The sequence below is a fragment of the Cherax quadricarinatus genome, chromosome 26 (assembly GCF_038502225.1).
Source record: "Cherax quadricarinatus isolate ZL_2023a chromosome 26, ASM3850222v1, whole genome shotgun sequence".
In the NCBI taxonomy this organism is placed as follows: domain Eukaryota; kingdom Metazoa; phylum Arthropoda; class Malacostraca; order Decapoda; family Parastacidae; genus Cherax; species Cherax quadricarinatus.
The window spans coordinates 20,146,610-20,166,198 of NC_091317.1; the positions used below are offsets into that span (position 1 = coordinate 20,146,610).

General features: G+C 38.8%; 1 protein-coding gene across 14 annotated transcripts in view; it reads left to right on the top strand.

The window, feature by feature from the left end:
- Positions 1-19,589, top strand: part of LOC128691673 (protein lap4) — an 854,149-nt gene that overhangs the window by 725,971 nt on the left and 108,589 nt on the right. For 13 of the 14 annotated variants that reach the window (XM_070088850.1, XM_070088860.1, XM_070088855.1 and 10 more), the window contains 3 exons: positions 6,490-6,681; positions 8,006-8,108; positions 15,347-15,406. In XM_070088850.1, the coding sequence (XP_069944951.1) occupies positions 6,490-6,681; positions 8,006-8,108; positions 15,347-15,406 (355 nt within the window). The remainder of the gene's footprint in view (positions 1-6,489; positions 6,682-8,005; positions 8,109-15,346; positions 15,407-19,589) is intronic. The other variant, XM_070088857.1, reaches the window with a different exon arrangement.

Sequence of the window (19,589 nt, forward strand, 5' to 3'; positions counted from 1 at the left end):
GACCATGTTGTAAGCTGAGCAGAACTGGGTACCAATGGCCACCTCAGGTTGGCAGACTTCTCTGCAATTCAGCCTTTAGCATCATTGCTGAGCTATGCTAATAAAATTTGTTGGCCTCATGTATTATATACATTGAAGTGATACAGAAGTGATAATTAATTAATGGCATATTTGGTATGCAGCAAAATCCCAAGATATCAGAAGAGCAAATAGTCATATGATTAAAAAATATAAACAGTATGGCTAAGAATAATTACCAAATTTTGTTGAGGAGTTCAGTGGATAAAAGCAGAGCAAAATGAACCAGGACATAATAGCTTGGTATCCTGAGATCTGAAGAACTAGAAAGAAACAAGAAGGAAATTGACTTAACATACATAAAATGAGAATGGGGAAAACACTTTTTTCTGGTCCTTAATTTACATGACTAAATCTATCTTGGGCATTATTTTTTTTATATTCTGGTCAAACAGGCATACTAACTGCTAAAAAAATGTGATGTCTGACAAAACTGAGTGCAACACACTATGATTACTGAGCATTCTAAGACTTGCAAGTAGTGCAAAGTAGGGCTTGTCAAGACTTACATTCACTTAGGGAAAACAAATTAAGGAGAAAATTAACCCTTAAACGGTCCAACCGTATATATACGTTCACGCACGTAGCGCCCCAAATGTATATATACGTTTTCTTTGTCATTCAACATTGCCACAATAAGCCTGAGTCACCTAGACATGAGAGAATGGGTGTGTACACTCACTGTGTTCCATATTAAAATAATTAGGGATGCCTGGGTACCATATGCACTTTTTTCCTTTTAAAAGAAAAGATTTCTTTTTTCCTCAAAAAATTTGGGGCGCTACGCGAGTGAACGTATATATACGTTTGGACCGTTTAAGGGTTAAATGAAACAAGAAATAATCAGATAAATAGGGAAATGTAGTGCCATACAGTACTTATAAGGTGAAAACCTAGAGGACTGGAGTAAGAAATTAATGAATGAGTGCAAGAGAGAAAAGCAAATAAACATAATTTGTATGAATCTAGTGAACAGTAGATTTGCTAAATCAACTTTTTTTGGTGGGTTTAGTGCTTGGTTATAATTATAATAACTTTTTTAACAGGCAGTAGGTTAATAAACAGCAACTATCCATGAAGGTACAGTACAGGTCAGCCATCACTAATCCGGTAATCAGTTATCCGGTTCCATCAGTAATCCGGCACTAATTTCGGCTAGCATAATTTCAGATTTCATCATTATACTGACTCAAATCATTATACTGGGTTGGAAATTGTGCAGATCATTGTAAATCCACAGCAGCAAGTCAGTGGAGGAAAAAGCAGTGATGAAAATGAGGAAGATATAGCAGAAAATCTCTATTGATAGGTTAATTAAGTGTATTCTAACCTAACCACTCTGTAGTCCGGCAAACTCACTAATCCGGCACACTACAGGTCCCAGTGATGCCAGATTAGTGTTGGTTGACCTGTACTACCATCCTGTCATGTGTATGTAAAACAGAAGCCTGTTGCATGTTTTGCAAAATAGCAGAACTGAGCTTCCATTCTGTCTTATGAACATGTAAGATAGCAGGTAAATCATACAAACTTTTATGCCTCAAGGAAAGTGCCCAGATGCCAGTCAAGGGCAAAGGAAATAACATATTCTATAGTAGCAAATTCCAGCTTAGGAATTATAAGGCTAGATGACTTATCATTTAGAGAAAAAACACACACACACACACACACACACACACACACACACACACACACACACACACACACACACACACACACACACACACACACACACACACACACACACACGCACATGCACACAGAGTGCTAATGAAACCAGGGTCAGGATAATGACAGTAGATTATGATAACTTTCAATACAAGAGAAGTTGCACCACTGAGGGCATTATTCAAGTCAGTGGTTCTCTTGCTTCTCAGGTATTCTTTTGTGTTTACAGAGTCTTTGAAGGCAGGAAAAATAGCAGAGCTGGGAAATGCATATACAGTAGGTTATTTACTGCCCACAAAGAATCAGTAAAACATCTAAGCTCCCAGGAGTGCCTTAAAGCACTTGGACTGTACTCTCTGAAACAGAGAGAGATGATTAATAATATAGTGTATGCATGGAAAATAATTGAAAATTCAGTCTCCAATTTACACACTACCATAGCAGTTAAGTGGAATGAGAGAGAAGGGAGGAAGTGAAAAACAGTGGTGACAGGCGCAGTCAGAGATCCATTATCCATGATGTCAACTTTTTATCAGCAAATATCAGAAATATTGCCAGAATAAAAACAAAAGTCTTCAGGAGGAAACTGTACTGATACCTGCTTCAAAAGCCTAATCAGCCAGGTTGTAATGGCTGTGTAAGTTTATGCACTGCTGGTAGTAATAGCCTGTTGGTTAAGGCAGCCAAAGAAGTCTGGCCTCAAACTGAGCTCATTTAGTGTCATTTAAAGTCATTTTGGTGTTTAGTCTTGTTCTTTTTATTTTTTTATTACACTCCTGCAAATTTCACTTAATACCCTCATGGAACTCATTAACTGGAGTAAAGTGTGCCAAGTGTATTGAAGCTGTGACCAAATATTAACGTTATTGTCTCACTTACCATACAGTAACAAAGCTGGGGAAACAGTCTGCTAGTGTACCTTACCACCCTAAACTGCAAGCCTGTCCGTCACGTTTGTTCATTCTCCTAAAGTACGCATCTGGTCATCACGCTAGTTCATTCTGAGGGCTCACAGACCCACCAAACTTGAGCAGTTCACTATGACATCTGTCATCAATAAGAGGGGCAGGTTGTCATTATGTGGATTTGTTCATTAGAGAGTAGTTTGTTTTTAACCTAATTTACATTAAATGGAGGAATTCCTGTACTGTATTACAACACTCACTGTTACAGTAGTGAGCAGTTACTACTACTATGTACAGTTGAAAGTTTATGTAAATGACCCCTTGTTTACACATCTTTTACACACTGCCTTTGCTACTGGTTGAATCTTACCCCTCACAGATTTATTGCTCATAACTGGTCTTTTTTTTTTTTTTTTTTTTCCGTCTTCTTCTTCTTCTTCTTCTTTTGAGGTTTATCCTCCATTCAAATGTTTGGAATTTTTTCATCTCTCCTAAAGAGGGTCATACTTCCTTACATATACTTTTATATGCTCTCATATGCTTTTAAATTTAAAAACCAAAATGAAATGGGGTAGGTGGGCAAACATGTTATGATCCTGGAAAATGTATAGAAAAATATAACTGCTAATGTTGTGTATTATATTGTACATTGTTATAATAAAAAAACTTTAATGTGTGACTGATTGTTATTATTATTCAAAGTCTTAAATGTTTGGCATATTAGCTCATGTTTTTGCCAGATTTATAACTTAAGAAAAAACATGTACTTTGGAGTCTACAAAAGTGTAACACTTGAGCATATTTGGATTATTTTATTACCCTACTTAATATAAATTTTATTTTAATTAAATCTTAGACCAGGAATACATGGTCTTTTCAGGCCAATTTTAATAACACAACTATACAGTGCACAGTGTATAAACTGAGTAAAGACAATGGTAGGTATTCAGCATCACAAGTCATCATCAATCATCTTTCCTCCTCTTCTTTCTTCTTCCTCTTCTCAGGGGCTGCAATTGTGGTACTCAGAGACTGCAGGTTGTGCATTGCTGCCTTAAACTCTGACCAGCTATGCCATGCATGTGACCATTTTTGCTTTCCAACATTTTTCTTATGGGAGAAAATTTCAAATATAAGAAAAAAGTTCTATAAAAATAAAAGTGCACTGCCATTGTATGAAGTAATAATCTTGAAGTCATTGAGTTTATTGACAAACGATATTTTGCATAGCACAGCATATTTTTTGAGCCCAGAGCCTCATGGAGAATGTTAGTGTTCCTGTACAGTATTTGGTTAAATGTGTGTATGCTCTGTTGGCATCGCTATGAATTTACCTATGAATCTTCACCCCAATAAATGTGTGGGCTAGTGATTTTTGCTTTTTCTGGCATAAGTGCCAGGCTAAAACTTCACATGGCTATAGTAACATTAATTTCACTCACTTGGCATTAATATAAAAATTCATAAGGAAAGTTTACAAAAGAATGCTATCATAAGGTAAATCTGTTTGGCATACAATACAGTGAACCCCCGCATAACGATATTAATCCGTTCCTGAGAGCTCATTGTTATGCGAAATTATCGTTATGCGAATGAATTTTCCCCATAAGAAATAATGGAAATCAAATTAATCCGTGCAAGACACCCAAAAGTATGAAAAAAAAAAATTTACCACATGAAATATACATTTTCCTACACACAAAGAGAAGGATACATGCACAATAGTAGAGTAGTACATGCACAATATATATTGTGCATGTACTACTCTACTAAATGAAGAATAAATGACACTTACCTTTATTGAAGATGCAGCAATGACTGATGAGACACTGTGTCCTGGGAGTGCCTTTTCCTCCTGAGTACTGTAGGTCCTGTTTGGCATTTTCTTCCAGAACAGGCCTTATCACACTGTGTATGCCACTACGATTCTTAAATCTCTCAAACCAACCTTTGCTGGCTTTAAATTCACCAATATGAGCACTAGTTCCAGGCATTTTTCCCTGTTCTCCTGGGTGTTAGTGGACTGGTGTGGGTTGCATCCTGGGAGACAAGATTAAGGACCCCAATGGAAATAAGTTAGACAGTCTTCTATGACACTGACTTTTTTGGGTTATCCTGGGTGGCTAACCCTCTGGGGTTAATTGTTTCTTGGTATTCTCAATAAGCCACACCAACAACGGTGCTACAGCAGCAGCAGCAGCAGCTGACAGTGCTACAGCAGCAGCAGACAGTGCTACAGCAGCAGCAGACGGTGCTACAGCAGCAGCAGATGGTACTACAGCAGCAGCAGCAGCTGACGGTGGTACAGCAACAGCAGCAGCTGACGGTGCTACAGCAGCAGCAGCAGCAGCTGACAGTGCTACAGCAACAGCAGCTGACAGTGCAGCAGCAGCAGCAGCTGACAGTGAAGCAGCAGCTGACAGTGCTACAGCAGCAGCTGACAGTGCTACAGCAGCAGCTGACAGTGCTACAGCAGCAGCAGACGGTGCTACAGCAGCAGCAGACGGTACTACAGCAGCAGCAGCAGCTGACGGTGGTACAGCAGCAGCAGCAGCTGACGGTGCTACAGCAGCAGCAGCAGCTGACAATGCTACAGCAGCAGCAGCATCAGCAGTTGACCATGGTACCACAGTATTTCGATAATATTTCTCACCCTGTTTACCACAGGGTTGGCACTAGAAGCTTTCTTGGGGCCCATGGTCACTTATTTTGCAGATAAAATCACCAAAAACGCTGTAATAATACGAAATGTTCCGATTGTATGCTTTGATGTTACCGCGGAGGCTGGCTTGTAAACATTGCCACCAGCGGAACATGTGAGGCTGGCTCAGGCCTCACATAGACGAGTCTCGGACGAATAGCATTGAGCGAGTTTTTTAGCGCTATGCGAGGCAAAATTTTAGTGATAAAATGTATCGCTATGCGGATTTAACGTTATGTGATGCCAACAGTATGCGGGGGTCCACTGTATAAAGAAAATTGGCTGATTTTTATTTTCTAACTTATAAATAGGAAGGAGATGTTGAATTAGAATATTTTACAGTAGGACCCAAGTATCTGTGGGGGATACATTCCAAAGACCTGCCATGGATGCTGAAACCGTGGATTGTAGCAAACCGTATATATAAGTCTTATACATCCCTATTGTAAAGTTGGATAAATTATACATAATAAGTGGAGCATTATCACTTTTTTCACTGATGGGAAACACTTCATGGCTTCTCTTAGGCTTTGAAGAACTGCCAGCTTTTCTACTTTTGCACTTTGGGGCCATTATTGTGCAAAATTAAGAGTTATTTTTGGGCCACAGTAAACCGCAGATACTGACTCAGTGGATACAGAGTTTCTACTGTACTATAATTTCCTTTTACCTAATCATAGATAACAGAATTTCCAGAATGTCAGACTGAAGAATGTGGAAAGGTGAATGTAAATTTGTTGTATTTCTGATATTAGTTTATTTTGTTCACAATACTGTATATATGGCATAACCACTGGTAAAATATATTCTTTCAGGACCTTTCAAAATGTTATTTTAGTTAAACTGTTAATCACTGTATGGCAAATAGAAAATGTCTTTTATTTATATATCTGCAAAACATGGGTGCTGTAATGTATTAAGTAAGTCAGTGTATATTTAAATACAGTAAGGGGTAAATATGAAGGCAAAGCTGTGCAGTTCTGCAGTACAACACCATTTTATATTTAAGAATACTACTTGTAGTTGAAATAAGTACAATATCTTTTGTAATGTTACCTGTCTGTTTAGTAGCTCTCTTAATCGATAAGTCATCATCACTTCTTCAACAACTAACACCCATAACACTCCCGTGTATAGCCGATCGCCTCAGCACGTGCCAGTACCAATGGTGGTGATCTGAGCCACACTGCATCACCTGTTTCCCCTTCCTCTTCATCTCACACCCCTACACCCCTCCCTATCTGCGCTCTTGAAGGCTCAGCAGAAGACTTGGTGCAGTTACAAGCATATGGATTGGGTCATACTAACAAAAAATTCAACAGGGTCAAGGTATGTTAACATGCAGGGTAAATAAAGCATGTTGAGTGCCCTGCTGCTTCTTTCTTTATGCCTCATTGACAAACAATTCTTGCATGTTTGTTAATTTTATAGTTAATACAAACTTTTCTTAAAGAAATTTATAATCTGTGTGTTCAGATTCCATGAACCTATCTAGGAATAACAGTCTGTTGCTAAATGGCTTTTTAAATCAGTATATAAACACTTTAATCACTTTTTACAGTTATTCATCTGTTTATCTTCTCTGCATCTGTGCACCTACACTCCCTTGCTGTCTTGGCTGCTGATTGCACTAATTGCTGTTATGGTCATTTTACTCGCTCCTCCATGTCAAAGATTAACCTCGATTTAATAGACTTCAGAAAAATGGACCAAAATAACAATAAAAATAATACACACTTAGTCGCCTCATACGACACGCATGGCTTACGGAGGAAAGATTCTTTTCCACTTCCCCATGGACAATAGAAGAAATAAAGAACAAGAACTATTTAGAAAAAGGAGAAAAACCTAGATGTATGTATATATATATGCATGTGCGTGTCTGTGAAGTGTGACCAAAGTGTAAGTAGGAATAGCAAGATATCCCTGTTATCTAGCATGTTTATGAGACAGAAAAAGAAACCAGCAATCCTACCATCATGCAAAACAGTTACAGGTTTCTGTTTCACAGTCATCTGGCAGGACGGTAGTACTTCCCTGGGTGGTTGCTGTCTACCAACCTACTACCTTAATTACGTGTAAGGTATAATTTAGAGAGCAGAGGAGTGGATGATGGGTGAGGTTTGGGACATCCTAGAAAAGGTTAAATGGAGGTCACAATGATAGGGCTCAAAATATCCAGCAGGAAGGTGTAAAAGTGTTAGATTGGAATGAGAGGAAACAAGTGGTTTTTCTGTGTTTGACATGCTGTTGTAGCTTAAGTAAAGTATTATTTTCATGAAGGGATTCATACAAACCACTTAACCAGACTTAAGTTCTGGATGTGGGAATATCAGTGCCTCTCATATGAAGGAGGGGGAGGAATGTTGCAGTGGAGGGACATCTGAATTGTGATACCCACACTTCTGGTATGGCAGCTTTTGTATGAATGATGGTGAATGTGTTTGCTTTTTTAATTCACCCTACCTCTGTGAAAAATGGCTAATATGGAAAAACGAAGTTTTTTCCTCCATGTATTGTATTCATGAAGTTGTGTGATTTCTTGTCAATAACTAACTAGAAGTGAATTATATGGGAAAATATATACTGTGTATAGCTGTTGCTCTTGCTGATCTTCATAGAACAAAGTTTTCAATATTACATCTTTTTTCAGGTAGAAAAATCCACTACCGAAAGCCCTAAAAAGATGACATTAAAAGATAGAATGAAGTTCTTTGAAGAGGAAATGAAGAGGGATAAAATTGGGCCTCCTAAAGGTAAGCTTTTAATCTAATAATATTGCAGTGTGTGTATATAAGTAGCCCATAGCTTAGTTTAGATGTTATTTGTGTGATGCTTCATAAAATTTTAATATTTGATAATAATGTTCTAGTGTTGGTGCATTTTAGTTTGAGAGTAATGCATACCTTGTTTGTTATTTACTGGTAACTGCAAATGTACATGCTTTGTTTGACTCATATAACAGGTTAACTTGTTGCTTATCACCAAACTCACATTGTTGTCTTAGGGCAGGTTAATTATTATTTTACCACCACTCTCAATCAACTGCTAGTATTCAGTCCCTCAAAGCAGTTCTCTACATTTTGGAAAAAATAGAATAACGTGTTTGAAAGCATTATCACAAGCTATTCCATGTCTTTGTCATTATCTTTTTATGTGGCCCTCAAATTAAATTTCTTTTGTTTATTTATCGGGTAATTTTAACCCTTTCAGTGTCGAGACCCCTGCTCTCAAACTTCCTCTCAGGGTCAAAGAATTAAAAAAAAAAAAAAATTATGAAATGATAAGAGAATTTCCAAAGGTAATGAAACCAAAAGTATGAAATTTGATGGAAAACTTACAAAATTATGTTCTAGCAAAGTTAGTGGTCTTAGTGATATATACACATCGGCGATTTTGACCACTTTACACTCTATTTTCGGCCAATTCCATTGTTCTAGTATAACAGACTCAGCTATTTTGCTAGTATTCCTTCTATTCCATCGATTGAGCACAAGAAACTGACCATTTACTTATTTCAGCTATCCAATAAAGTGATCAGAAATTGGTAATTTGGCCAATTTCATATAAAATTCAACAATTGCCAATTTGAAAATAGGGTCCAAAATAAATGATGTAGACATTCCTGGCACTAAATGAACATTTCTTCTGTTCCTTGGTCATGTCTTTAAGCCCCTCCTTTGTTACACTTGCTTTTCATTTTGAACTTTTACTTACACAAAATATAGAAGATTTACTATTATGCAGATTACTGCATTATTGTAATACTAATTGTATAAATAATGTCAGTGCAATCCTAAATGCATATCAGACTGGCCAGTTGGAGTCTTATTGTGTACTCTGGAATATCAACAAAAATCGAACATTCCTACTAATTTGAGCTCAATTTCAAGCTACTTTCTGTCCGGAAACTAAACAGAATTATTTCTATTTCTGTAATACATCTTCCATTCTATCAAATGAGACCAAGAAACCGAGAATACAACAATAAAAACCACATGAAAATAAACCACAAATTCCCTGTTTTAACCCTTTCAGGGTCAAGAGGCCCTCTCCTAAACTTGTTCTCAGGATCAAAAATTTTTTGGAAAAAAAATATTTTTTCTTATGAAAACAGAATCTTTTCCAAATCATAATGACACCAAAAGTATGAAATTTGATGGAAAACTTACGGAATTATGCTCTTGCAAAGTTAGCGGTCTCGACGATGTTTACACATCGGCAATTTCGCCCACTTTGAGCCCTATTTTCAGCCAATTCCAGTGTACTAGTCGACAAAAATCATAACTATTTCGCTAGAACTCCATTTTTTCTATCAAATGAGTACAAGACACCACCCATTTATCGATTTCAACTATCCAATAAAGTGGTCAGAACTCAGCAATTTTGCCAATTTCACACAAATTTCAAAAGATACCAATTTCCAAATAGGGTCCAGAATAAACAAGACATACATTCCTGGCACTAAAATAACATTTTCTCTGTTCATTAGTCACATCCCCAGGCCCTTCTTACATTTCTTTTGCTTTCCACTTTGAATTTTTATTCTAACAAAAAATAGAAGATTTACTGTTATGCAGACTACTGCATTAGTGTAGAAATGGTATAAATAATATCACTGCACTTGTGAAAGAATATTAGACTCACCAGTTGATGTGTATTGGACGCATAGCATGATTTGTTTACTTTTGAACTTTGGCAAAATTCGAACATTTCTGCTACTTTGAGCTCAATTTCAAGGTACTTTTCATTGTGAAACCAATCAAAATCATCTCAATTTCTGTAATATGTCTTCCATTCTATAAAATGAGACCAGGAAAACTAGAATACAACTATAAATACCGTACGAAAATACAGTGCAAAGTCACTGTTTTAAACCAAAAACACGGTCACAGATTTTTTTTTCTCATTATGCACTGTGTGCTGCAGAATTTTTTTTTATACTGTGCACACTGACCACATAGACCCATTCTTTCATATGTAGGCCTACCAGCTTTCTCTCGCTAGATTTGAAGGCGCTAGAATTTAGGCGTACTAGTACATCAGTAACCCTGGTGTGTAAGCCATACTAGTACTTCGGAAACCCTGAAAGGGTTAACAAAAAACATGGTTGCAGATTTTTTTTATCATTATGCACTGCCTACTGCAGGATTTTTTTCATATGGTGCACACTTACTGCATAGACCCATTCTTTTATATCTAGGCCCAGATTTACCATTCACAGCTTATCTGAGTGAGCTGAGCTCATGGCATCATACTATGGGACCAACACTGGCTTCTAAGCCTTGATGCAATGGGCCTGACACCGAAAGGGTTAAATAATTATTTATTCCCACACTAATGGCCTGTCTCTTGTCACACGTCATTTCACAATGCATAAGATTGTCTTTCTCTTCCTGGGTTGTAAATGTCCAGTATCTGTTTCAGCTTGTGAGGGTGATCTGTGACTCTTGGTCTCTTAACTTTCTACTGACTCATGAATTACCTATTTCATATCTATTTTGGAGCTCATGGTCAAAATCCACCTTCACTGTATCATTGTTGAGCTCATTTTACTTAATACTGCTCTTATGTTAAAGAAAATGTCCTGTTATACCTGTGGCTTATTTGGGAGAGTAATTTCCATGCTTGTTCTAGTCACATGCCAAACAAAGGCCCTATTCTTGTCTATTTCTTGTAGTATTTTGCATGGCATGCCTGTGTAACATTCTTGTGACCAGTTTTGAGGGCTCATCTACACCATGCAGCCCAGCCTTGGGCCCAGCTTCCTTGTAGATTGTCTAATCAATCAGGTATTGCTGTTAGAAGCCTGCTGGCCTCATAGCCATTACAGCCTAGTTGATCTGGCACTTGGCAGAGGTCATCTTAAGACTTATACATTTGTTCCAGTAATATTTTTGATATCTTCTGGTAGCAGTTTGAAGAATCTTGGGTCGTGGACGTTGACACAATGTTCTTTTATTGTGCCAGTGGCATGTCTGCTTTTCACTGACTATTTTACATTTCCTCCCATATCTCTCACTCCAATCAGTTAAGAGGAGTGCAAAATGGAACTGTGAACCATTAACTAACATTTTTAACATATCTCTTCAAACAGGTGTAGTGTCTGATACGTGGAAGATGACTAATGTAATTCCTATTTTTAAATCCAGGGACAAGTTTTTATTTTATTATTATTATCACACTGGCCGATTCCCACCTAGGCAGGGTGGCCCGAAAAAGAAAAACTTTCACCATCATTCACTTCATCACTGTCTTGCCAGAAGGGTGCTTTACACTACAGTTTTTAAACTGCAACATTAACACCCCTCCTTCAGAGTGCAGGCACTGTACTTCCCATCTCCGGGACTCAAGTCTGGCCTGCCGGTTTCCCTGAACCCCTTCATAAATGTTACTTTGCTCACACTCCAACAGCACGTCAAGTATTAAAAACCATTTGTCTCCATTCACTTCTATCAAACACGCTCACGCATGCCTGCTGGAAGTCCAAGCCCCTCGCACACAAAACCTCCTTTACCCCTCCCTCCAACCTTTCCTAGGCCAACCCCTACCCTGCCTTCCTTCCACTACAGACTGATACACTCTTGAAGTCACTCTGTTTCGCTCCATTCTCTCTACATGTCCGAACCACCTCAACGACCCTTACTCAGCCCTCTGGACAACAGTTTTGGTAATCCCGCACCTCCTCCTAACTTCCAAACTACGAATTCTCTGCATTGTATTCACACCTCACATTGCCCTCAGACATGACATCTCCACTGCCTCCAGCCTTCTCCTCGCTGCAACATTCATCACCCATGCTTCACACCCATGTAAGAGCGTTGGTAAAACTATACTCTCATACATTCCCCTCTTTGCCTCCAAGGACAACGTTCTTTGTCTCCACAGACTCCTAAGTGCACCACTCACCCTTTTCCCCTCATCAATTCTATGATTCACCTCATCTTTCATAGACCCATCCGCTGACACGTCCACTCCCAAATATCTGAATACATTCACAAGCTGTTACCGTCAAATTACCGGCCAGTAAGCCTGACCTCAATTGTAGGCAAATTACTAGAATCAGTTATAGCTGATATTATAAGAAGTCATCTTCATAAGCATAATTTGAAAAATGATACTCAGTATGGATTCATGAAGGGCCATTCCTGCCTAACTAGTTTACTAACTTCAGTAAATCTTTTGAGGCTGTTGATCACGATAAAAAATTTGATATTGTTTATTTGGATTTTAGTAAGGTCTTTGATAGAGTACTGCACGAGTGACTTAAAAAAAGTGGCAGCTCATGGCATTGGGGGAAAAGTGCTGTCATGGATCAAGTCATGGCTCACCAACAGGAAGCAGAGAGTGTGCATAAACGAGGTAGAATCGGAGTGGGGATCTGTAACAAGGGCGTTCCATAGGGATCAGTTTTAGCCCCATTGTTGTTTATAATATATATCAATGATCTTTATGAAGGAATTACTAGTGATATGAGTAGTTTCACTGATGGCACGAAGATAGGTAGGATAATTGATTCAAACGTAGATGTCACGGAACTTCAGGAGGATTTAGACAAACTCAATTCGTGGTCAGAAAAGTGGCAGATACAGCTCAATGAAGATAAATGCTAAGTTCTGAAGCTCTGGAATGCTCGTAACCCAAGCACCTTTAAGCTAAATAATGCAGAACTTAGCTGTATAGAATGCGAAAAGGACTTGGTGGTTATGGTAAGCAGCAACCTTAAACCAAGACAGCAATGCCTAAGCATACATAATAAGGCAAATAGATCACTGGGATTTATATCAAGAAGTGAAAGCAACAGAAGTCCAGCATTTATACTACAGCTTTATACATCATTAGGGAGGCCTCACCTGGATTACGCAGCTCAGTTCTGGTCTTCATATTACAGAATGACATAAATTCGTTAGAAAACATTCAGTGAAGAATGACAAAATTAATACAGTGGACCCCTGGTTTACGATATTATTTCATTCCAGAAGTATGTTCAAGTGCCATTACTGAATGAATTTGTTCCCATAAGGAATATTGTGAATTAGATTAGTCCATTTCAGACCCCCAAACATACACGTACAAACGCACTTACATAAATACACTTACGTAATTGGTCGCATTGGGAGCTGATCGTAAACCGGGGGTCCACTGTACATAGTATTAGAAATCATCCATATGAAGAAAGATTGAAGATCCTTAACCCTTTCAAGGTTGAGGTGACTTTCATACTTATTTTAGTATTGTAACAAAGAATGATTCAAAGTTTTGGCTAATGTTTTTATTTATGGCTGCTGTGGGGATGAGAATCTATAAAAGAGCCAGTCCAAGCCCATACCTGGAGTATTGAACTTTTTACTTTGTTGAAACTAGATTGTTTTTGTTTTATTTACTACATGTTATAATTTTTGCCATCACTTTTAGGGCTGCCACTCTATGGTCACATTTTTTCAAATGGTTTTGCAAAGATTGTGTTTGCCACATAAGCATTTTTTTTGTTTTTTTGCTTTTCAAGGCTTCTATAATTTTGCCATAATCAAATAGTTTTGAAAGGCATAATATCTTCCTCTAAAACTATGTTGATTTGGGTTGTGTAACTTGTGTTTCTAAATAAAATAAAGTAGCACTTCATCACCTTTTCAAAGATGTTCATGATTGATAAGTAATGCCAGTACTACTAGTATGTAGTTTTTTCCATTACTCTGGAGCTTCCTCTGTGAGGAAGGGCCAAGTCGTCACTTTTTAGGCCTGTGGGATTTCACCTAAACAGATTTCATCTGTTTTATTAGCTAATGTCACTCATGCATTATGCTGTATAATATTCTTGTTTATAATTGTGATATGGAAGAATTTTATTCTACCTTAAATTCTTGGCTCTCTTGTTTGTTGCTAGAGATGTGTTTGGAGATGCTTACATTACTACTGAGTGGTAGATAACTATGAGTAATCTGTTTTATCAGTCATAGCTATGGGTCAGTTGTCTGAGGTTAAAAGTCCCACTACAGTTTGCATCATGCTGACCAGAATCAGCAACTGGCTTTTCTTAAGGCATATAAATTTTTGAGCAGAGAGAGAAGTTTTCATACCTGAGCTGCCTTTTAAATACAGTCACAGTGCATAAACTCTGGCAAAACTTTAAAATAATAGTTTTTAAATATATATATATGATAGCCTTCTATTGAAAACATACTATGGAGGTGCATGCAGTAAGGGGTCTTACTGTACTCGGCAACAAACTTCTTGTTTTCCTGTAAACGTTTCTATGTTCTATCTTTTAGGCTTTCTCAAAGGGACGTATTTTTGACAGACCTTACATGTTTCTGCACTCAGTTTTTTATGCATGTTTTAATTTAGAGTACATACTTTGGACAGTTTCCCAGGGAGTGTTTGATAGTTCCCAGTCAGTTCACCTTCATTATTGCTTAGGTTCTCTACACATGTATTCATGCTTGTATGCACTTCAGTGTGCTTGTGATCTTAGTGTATTGTATTAAAGATTGTTTTTATTAGCTTCTTATTGTTTGTAAAGATCAGATCTATCATTATTTTATTTCTAGTAAGCTCCTTTATCTACCCTAATTTCACATGTTGTTTAAAATTTTTAGATTTACTGATCATAATATGAAGAGTTTAATTACACACTTTTTTCAGTAGTGTTTAACCAGAATTGTTCTGTGCAGGGATGCATCATGAAAAGGTTTACTGTATAAATGTGTGTATGTGCATGTATGCATGCATGCATATTTGTGTGTCTGTATGTGTATGTGTGTGTATTGGCATATCTTAATAGAAAGTCCTTACTGTATTATTAATGAAAAGTAACAAGTGACAAGTGTGTGACATACTGCAATTGTAACCTTGTACTGTTTATGCTTACTAAATAACAGTCATCTTAATCCATTGGAAGAGCACTTCACCCACATAATTTTTCTGTTTTGTGTATTTTTGGTTTTTAAGTTTCTGCATGAGTGTATATTGTTGATTTTGCATGACTTTGTTACAGAGAACAAGAAGTTCTCTTTCCTGAGCCAGGATGAAGTCGCCAAGATGAAGGAAGATGAAGGTTGGTGTTCTGCTCATCTTAAAAGCTTACATATATTTGAGGATTGATTTACCATTTTCTTGTCAACTTTTATTAAATTAATTTGTTGTATAGTTCACTGACAATATTTATACATACATGGATACATTTATTCATACAGACATTATATATGTACAAACATACTTGTTACAGCAATGTGTAGAGGTAGCTGGCACGAGCTAGGAGCAATGCAGGATAATATGAACTTATGTAGACTAGACCATGGTTTATTGACTTTGAGTTCATCTAGGCAGACAACAAGTAAGGGTGAGCCTAGGGGCCATATATCCATAAATATATACATACATTGTCTTGCCTTGTTAAGATTGCCTGTCTGCAATTGTAGCATTTCATATATGTGCATCCATAAACATACATACATACATATATGTGTTGTGCCGAATAGGTAAAACTTGCTATTTTGGCTTAAATAGCAATGCTCTTCTTGCCAAATAAGGCAAGCTAAAATTTGTGTATGCAATAATTTTGCAAAAATCATTCTGAACCTAATGAAAAAATTTCATTGTGTTTATTATTAAATTATTATAAACTTGTATAAAATATATTTAGCTAGATTAAGCTAAATTAAATTGCACTTGTTATAATAAGGTTAGGAAAGTTTCCTAAGGCTCTTTTGGTACAAAAGCATTAATTTTTCTATTAATATAAATGAAAAAATATATCTAAATGTATAAGAGAAAATTTTAGAAAGGAGTTAATTTTAAACGAGTTCTTCTTAATTGACCAGTTTTACCTATTTGGCATGACATACAGTGGACTCCTGAGTTTCACGAGTCCCGCACTTCGTGAATTTCAATTTTCAGCAACTTTTTTCGTCAAAATATGGCCTCACGTTTCGTGATTTGCTTCAGACTTTGGAGTTCGTACAGAACGCATCCAAGCAGCCTCCCAGCAGCTGCACACACACAAAGGCACCCACACACCATTCAGAGTCACTGTGGCATTGTTTCTGGGCGAGTGACCATCACCCCATGCGTTCATACGTAATAATCCATTCTTTTTTAGTGCTGCAACTGATAAATAAGCTACCATGGGCCCAAAGAAAGATCCTAGTGCCAGGCCTTTGGTCAACAAGGTGAGAAGCACGAAAGAATTAAAGAAAGAAATCATCACAAAATATGAAAGTGGAGTGCATGTGGCCAGCCTCAGCAGGATGTATGGGAAGCTCACACAATGTAATTAAAGAAAAAGTTTGTAGAAAAATACAAAAGTGGTGGTGGTAGAGGGTGGTAGTGGTTGTGATGGTTGTAGAGGATGGAAGTGGTTGTCATGGTGGTAGAGGGTGGTAGTGGTTGTCATGGTGGTAGAGGGTGGTAGTGGTTGTCATGGTGGTAGAGGGTGATAGTGGTTGTCATGGTTGTAGAGGATGGTAGTGGTTGTCATGGTGGTAGAGGGTGGTGGTAGAAGGTGATAGTGGTTGTGATGGTGGTAGAGGGTGATAGTGGTTGTGATGGTGGTAGAGGGTGGTAGTGGTTGTGATGGTGGTAGAGGGGATAGTGATGGTGGTAGAGCATGGCAGTGATGGTGGTAGATGGTTGTAGTGGTTGTGATAGTGATAAAGGGTGGTAGAGATGTGGTAATGGTTGTAGAGGGTGGTAGTGGTTGTGATGGTTGTAGATGGTGGTAGTCATGGTTGTAGAGGGTGGTAGTGGTTATGGTGGTAGAGGGTGGTAGTGGTTGTGATAGTGGTAGAGGGTGATAGTGGTTGTGATGGTGGTAGAGGGTGATAGTGATGGTGGTAGAGGGTGGTAGTGGTTGTGATGGTGGTAGAGGGTGGTAGTGGTTGTGATGGTGGTAGGGGTGGTAGTGGTTGTGATGGAGGTAAGGGTTGTGATGGTGGTAGAGGGTGGTAGTGGTTGTGATGGTTGTAGAGGGTGGTAATGGTTGTGATGGTGGTAGAGGGTGGTATTGGTTGTGATTGTGGTAGAGGGTGGTAGTGCTGGTGGTAGTGGTTGTGATGGTGGTAGAGGGTGGTAGTGGCTGTGATGATGGTAGAGGGTGGTAGTGATGGTAGAGGGTAGTAGTGATGGTAGAGGGTGGTAGTGATGGTAGAGGGTGGTAGTGATTGTGATGGTGGTAGTGATTGTGATGGTGGTAGAGGGTGGTAGTGTTTATGGTGGTAGAGGGTGGTAGTAGTTGTGATGGTGGTAGAGGGTGGTGGTAGAAGGTGGTAGTGATGGTAGTAGAGAGTGGTAGTGGTTGTGATGGTGGTAGAGGGTGGTAGTGGTTGTGATGGTGGTAGAGGGTGGTAGTGATTGTGGTAGAGGGTAGAGTTGCCAGAGCTCTCTGGACAGTTTTTGTGTGCGAGAAGAGTCCAGTGACTCTCATGCTGGTCCTAGTGGCATTAAAAAACAAAGAAGGGAAGTAACCCTGAACGAGGACTTGGTACCTAAACTCTTGATGGAAGGGGGAGACTCCTATCAAACGATAGTGTAACTTAAATAACAAAAAGGCACAATACCGTGACTGGAACGATACACAAATAACCCGCACATAAAAGACAGAAGCTTACGACGACGTTTCGGTCCGACTTGGACCATTGACAAAGTCACACTAACAGAGGAGGAGCAGAACGGCTATATATAGGCAGGAAGAGGTGGAGGTAGTAGTAGTGGTAGAAGTAGTAGTAGTAGTAGTACAAGAATTGTATATAATACCGACAGGATGAAATGACACATGCACAACACCCGGGCATCCCCACCGTAGACGTTTCGCCATCCAGCCAGCCACTGGATGGCGAAACGTCCACAACAAAGACAACCAGACGCCGCACATGTGTCTAATTTCATCAGTAGATGTAGTAGAAGAAGAAGAGGTAGTAGTAGTGGTAGTGGTAGAAGTGGGAAATAAGGAAGACGAGCCAGTCAAATACAAAGGAAGGGGAGCACTGCAAGAGAGCTAGAAACCCACAGAGGGAGAGCAAGCGCACCGAGGTGCGAGAAAGGGGAAGTGGTGAAATAAAATAAAGAAGGAACAGAAACACGAGACAGGAGAGAGAAAGACAACCCAGAGGAGAAAAGGAGAGAGGAAAGGGGAAGAGGAAGAAGAAAAAGAAGAAGAAGAAAAAATGAGGATTCAGGTTAAGTCACGGGTGTTCTGAAGTTTGGAGCATTTTACAATGTAGTGGGAGAGGAAGGCATCTACAGAGACGAAGCCAGGGCTAAGGTTCATACAAGGAAAGTTGTGTATAAGAGAGGATTCAACTAAACGGCGACTGTTCGAGTTGGAAGTAGGGAAGACAGTTTTAGCAGAAGACCAGTCAATAGGATGGCTATGATCTCTGACGTGACAGAAAAGAGCATTGTTAGTGTCGGCAAGCCTAACACTATTTTTGTGCTCCCTAAGTCTGTCAGAAAGAGATCGACCAGTTTCTCCAAAGTATTGAAGAGGACAGGAGGAGCAAGAAATAGAGTAGACACCAGGAACATCTGTAGAGGGAGGAGAGGTATGAACGAGATTAGTGCGAAGAGTGTTAGTCTGGCGGAAGGTAAGCTTGATGTCTAAGGGACGGAGAGAATTGTTGAGATTAGAAAGACCGGAAATGTAGGGAAGGCAGAGGATAGAAGAGTTCCCATGAGTAGAGAGTTTGGGAGAGAAGAAATTGCGTTTAGCACGTGAGAGGGCAGAGTCTATGAAATGGGAAGGGTAGCCAAGACGGGAGAACGAATTATAAAGAGTGGAAATTTCTGCTGGAAGGAACTGAGGATCACAGATGCGGAGGGCACGGAGAAAGAGGGAGATAAGAACACTTTTCTTGACAGGGGAAGCATGATAGGAAAAGTAGTGAATGTACATGCCACTGTGCATAGGTTTACGGTAAACGGAAAAGGAAAAACCTGTATCTGAGCGGTGGACATGGACATCAAGGAAAGGAAGTAAGGAATTAGATTCCCATTCAGCTTTAAACTTAATGGAAGGGGCAAGATTGTTAAGAGCTTCAAGAAAAGGTTGGAAGAGACTGGAGTCATGAGGCCACAGAGCAAAGATGTCATCCACATAGCGGAGCCAGAGTGAAGGTTGCACATCGAGGGTAGGAAGAAGAACAGTCTCGAAGTATTCCATGTAAAGATTAGCAAGGACAGGAGAGAGAGGAGAGCCCATAGCGACACCGAAGGTTTGGGAATAATATTTCCCTTGGAAGGAA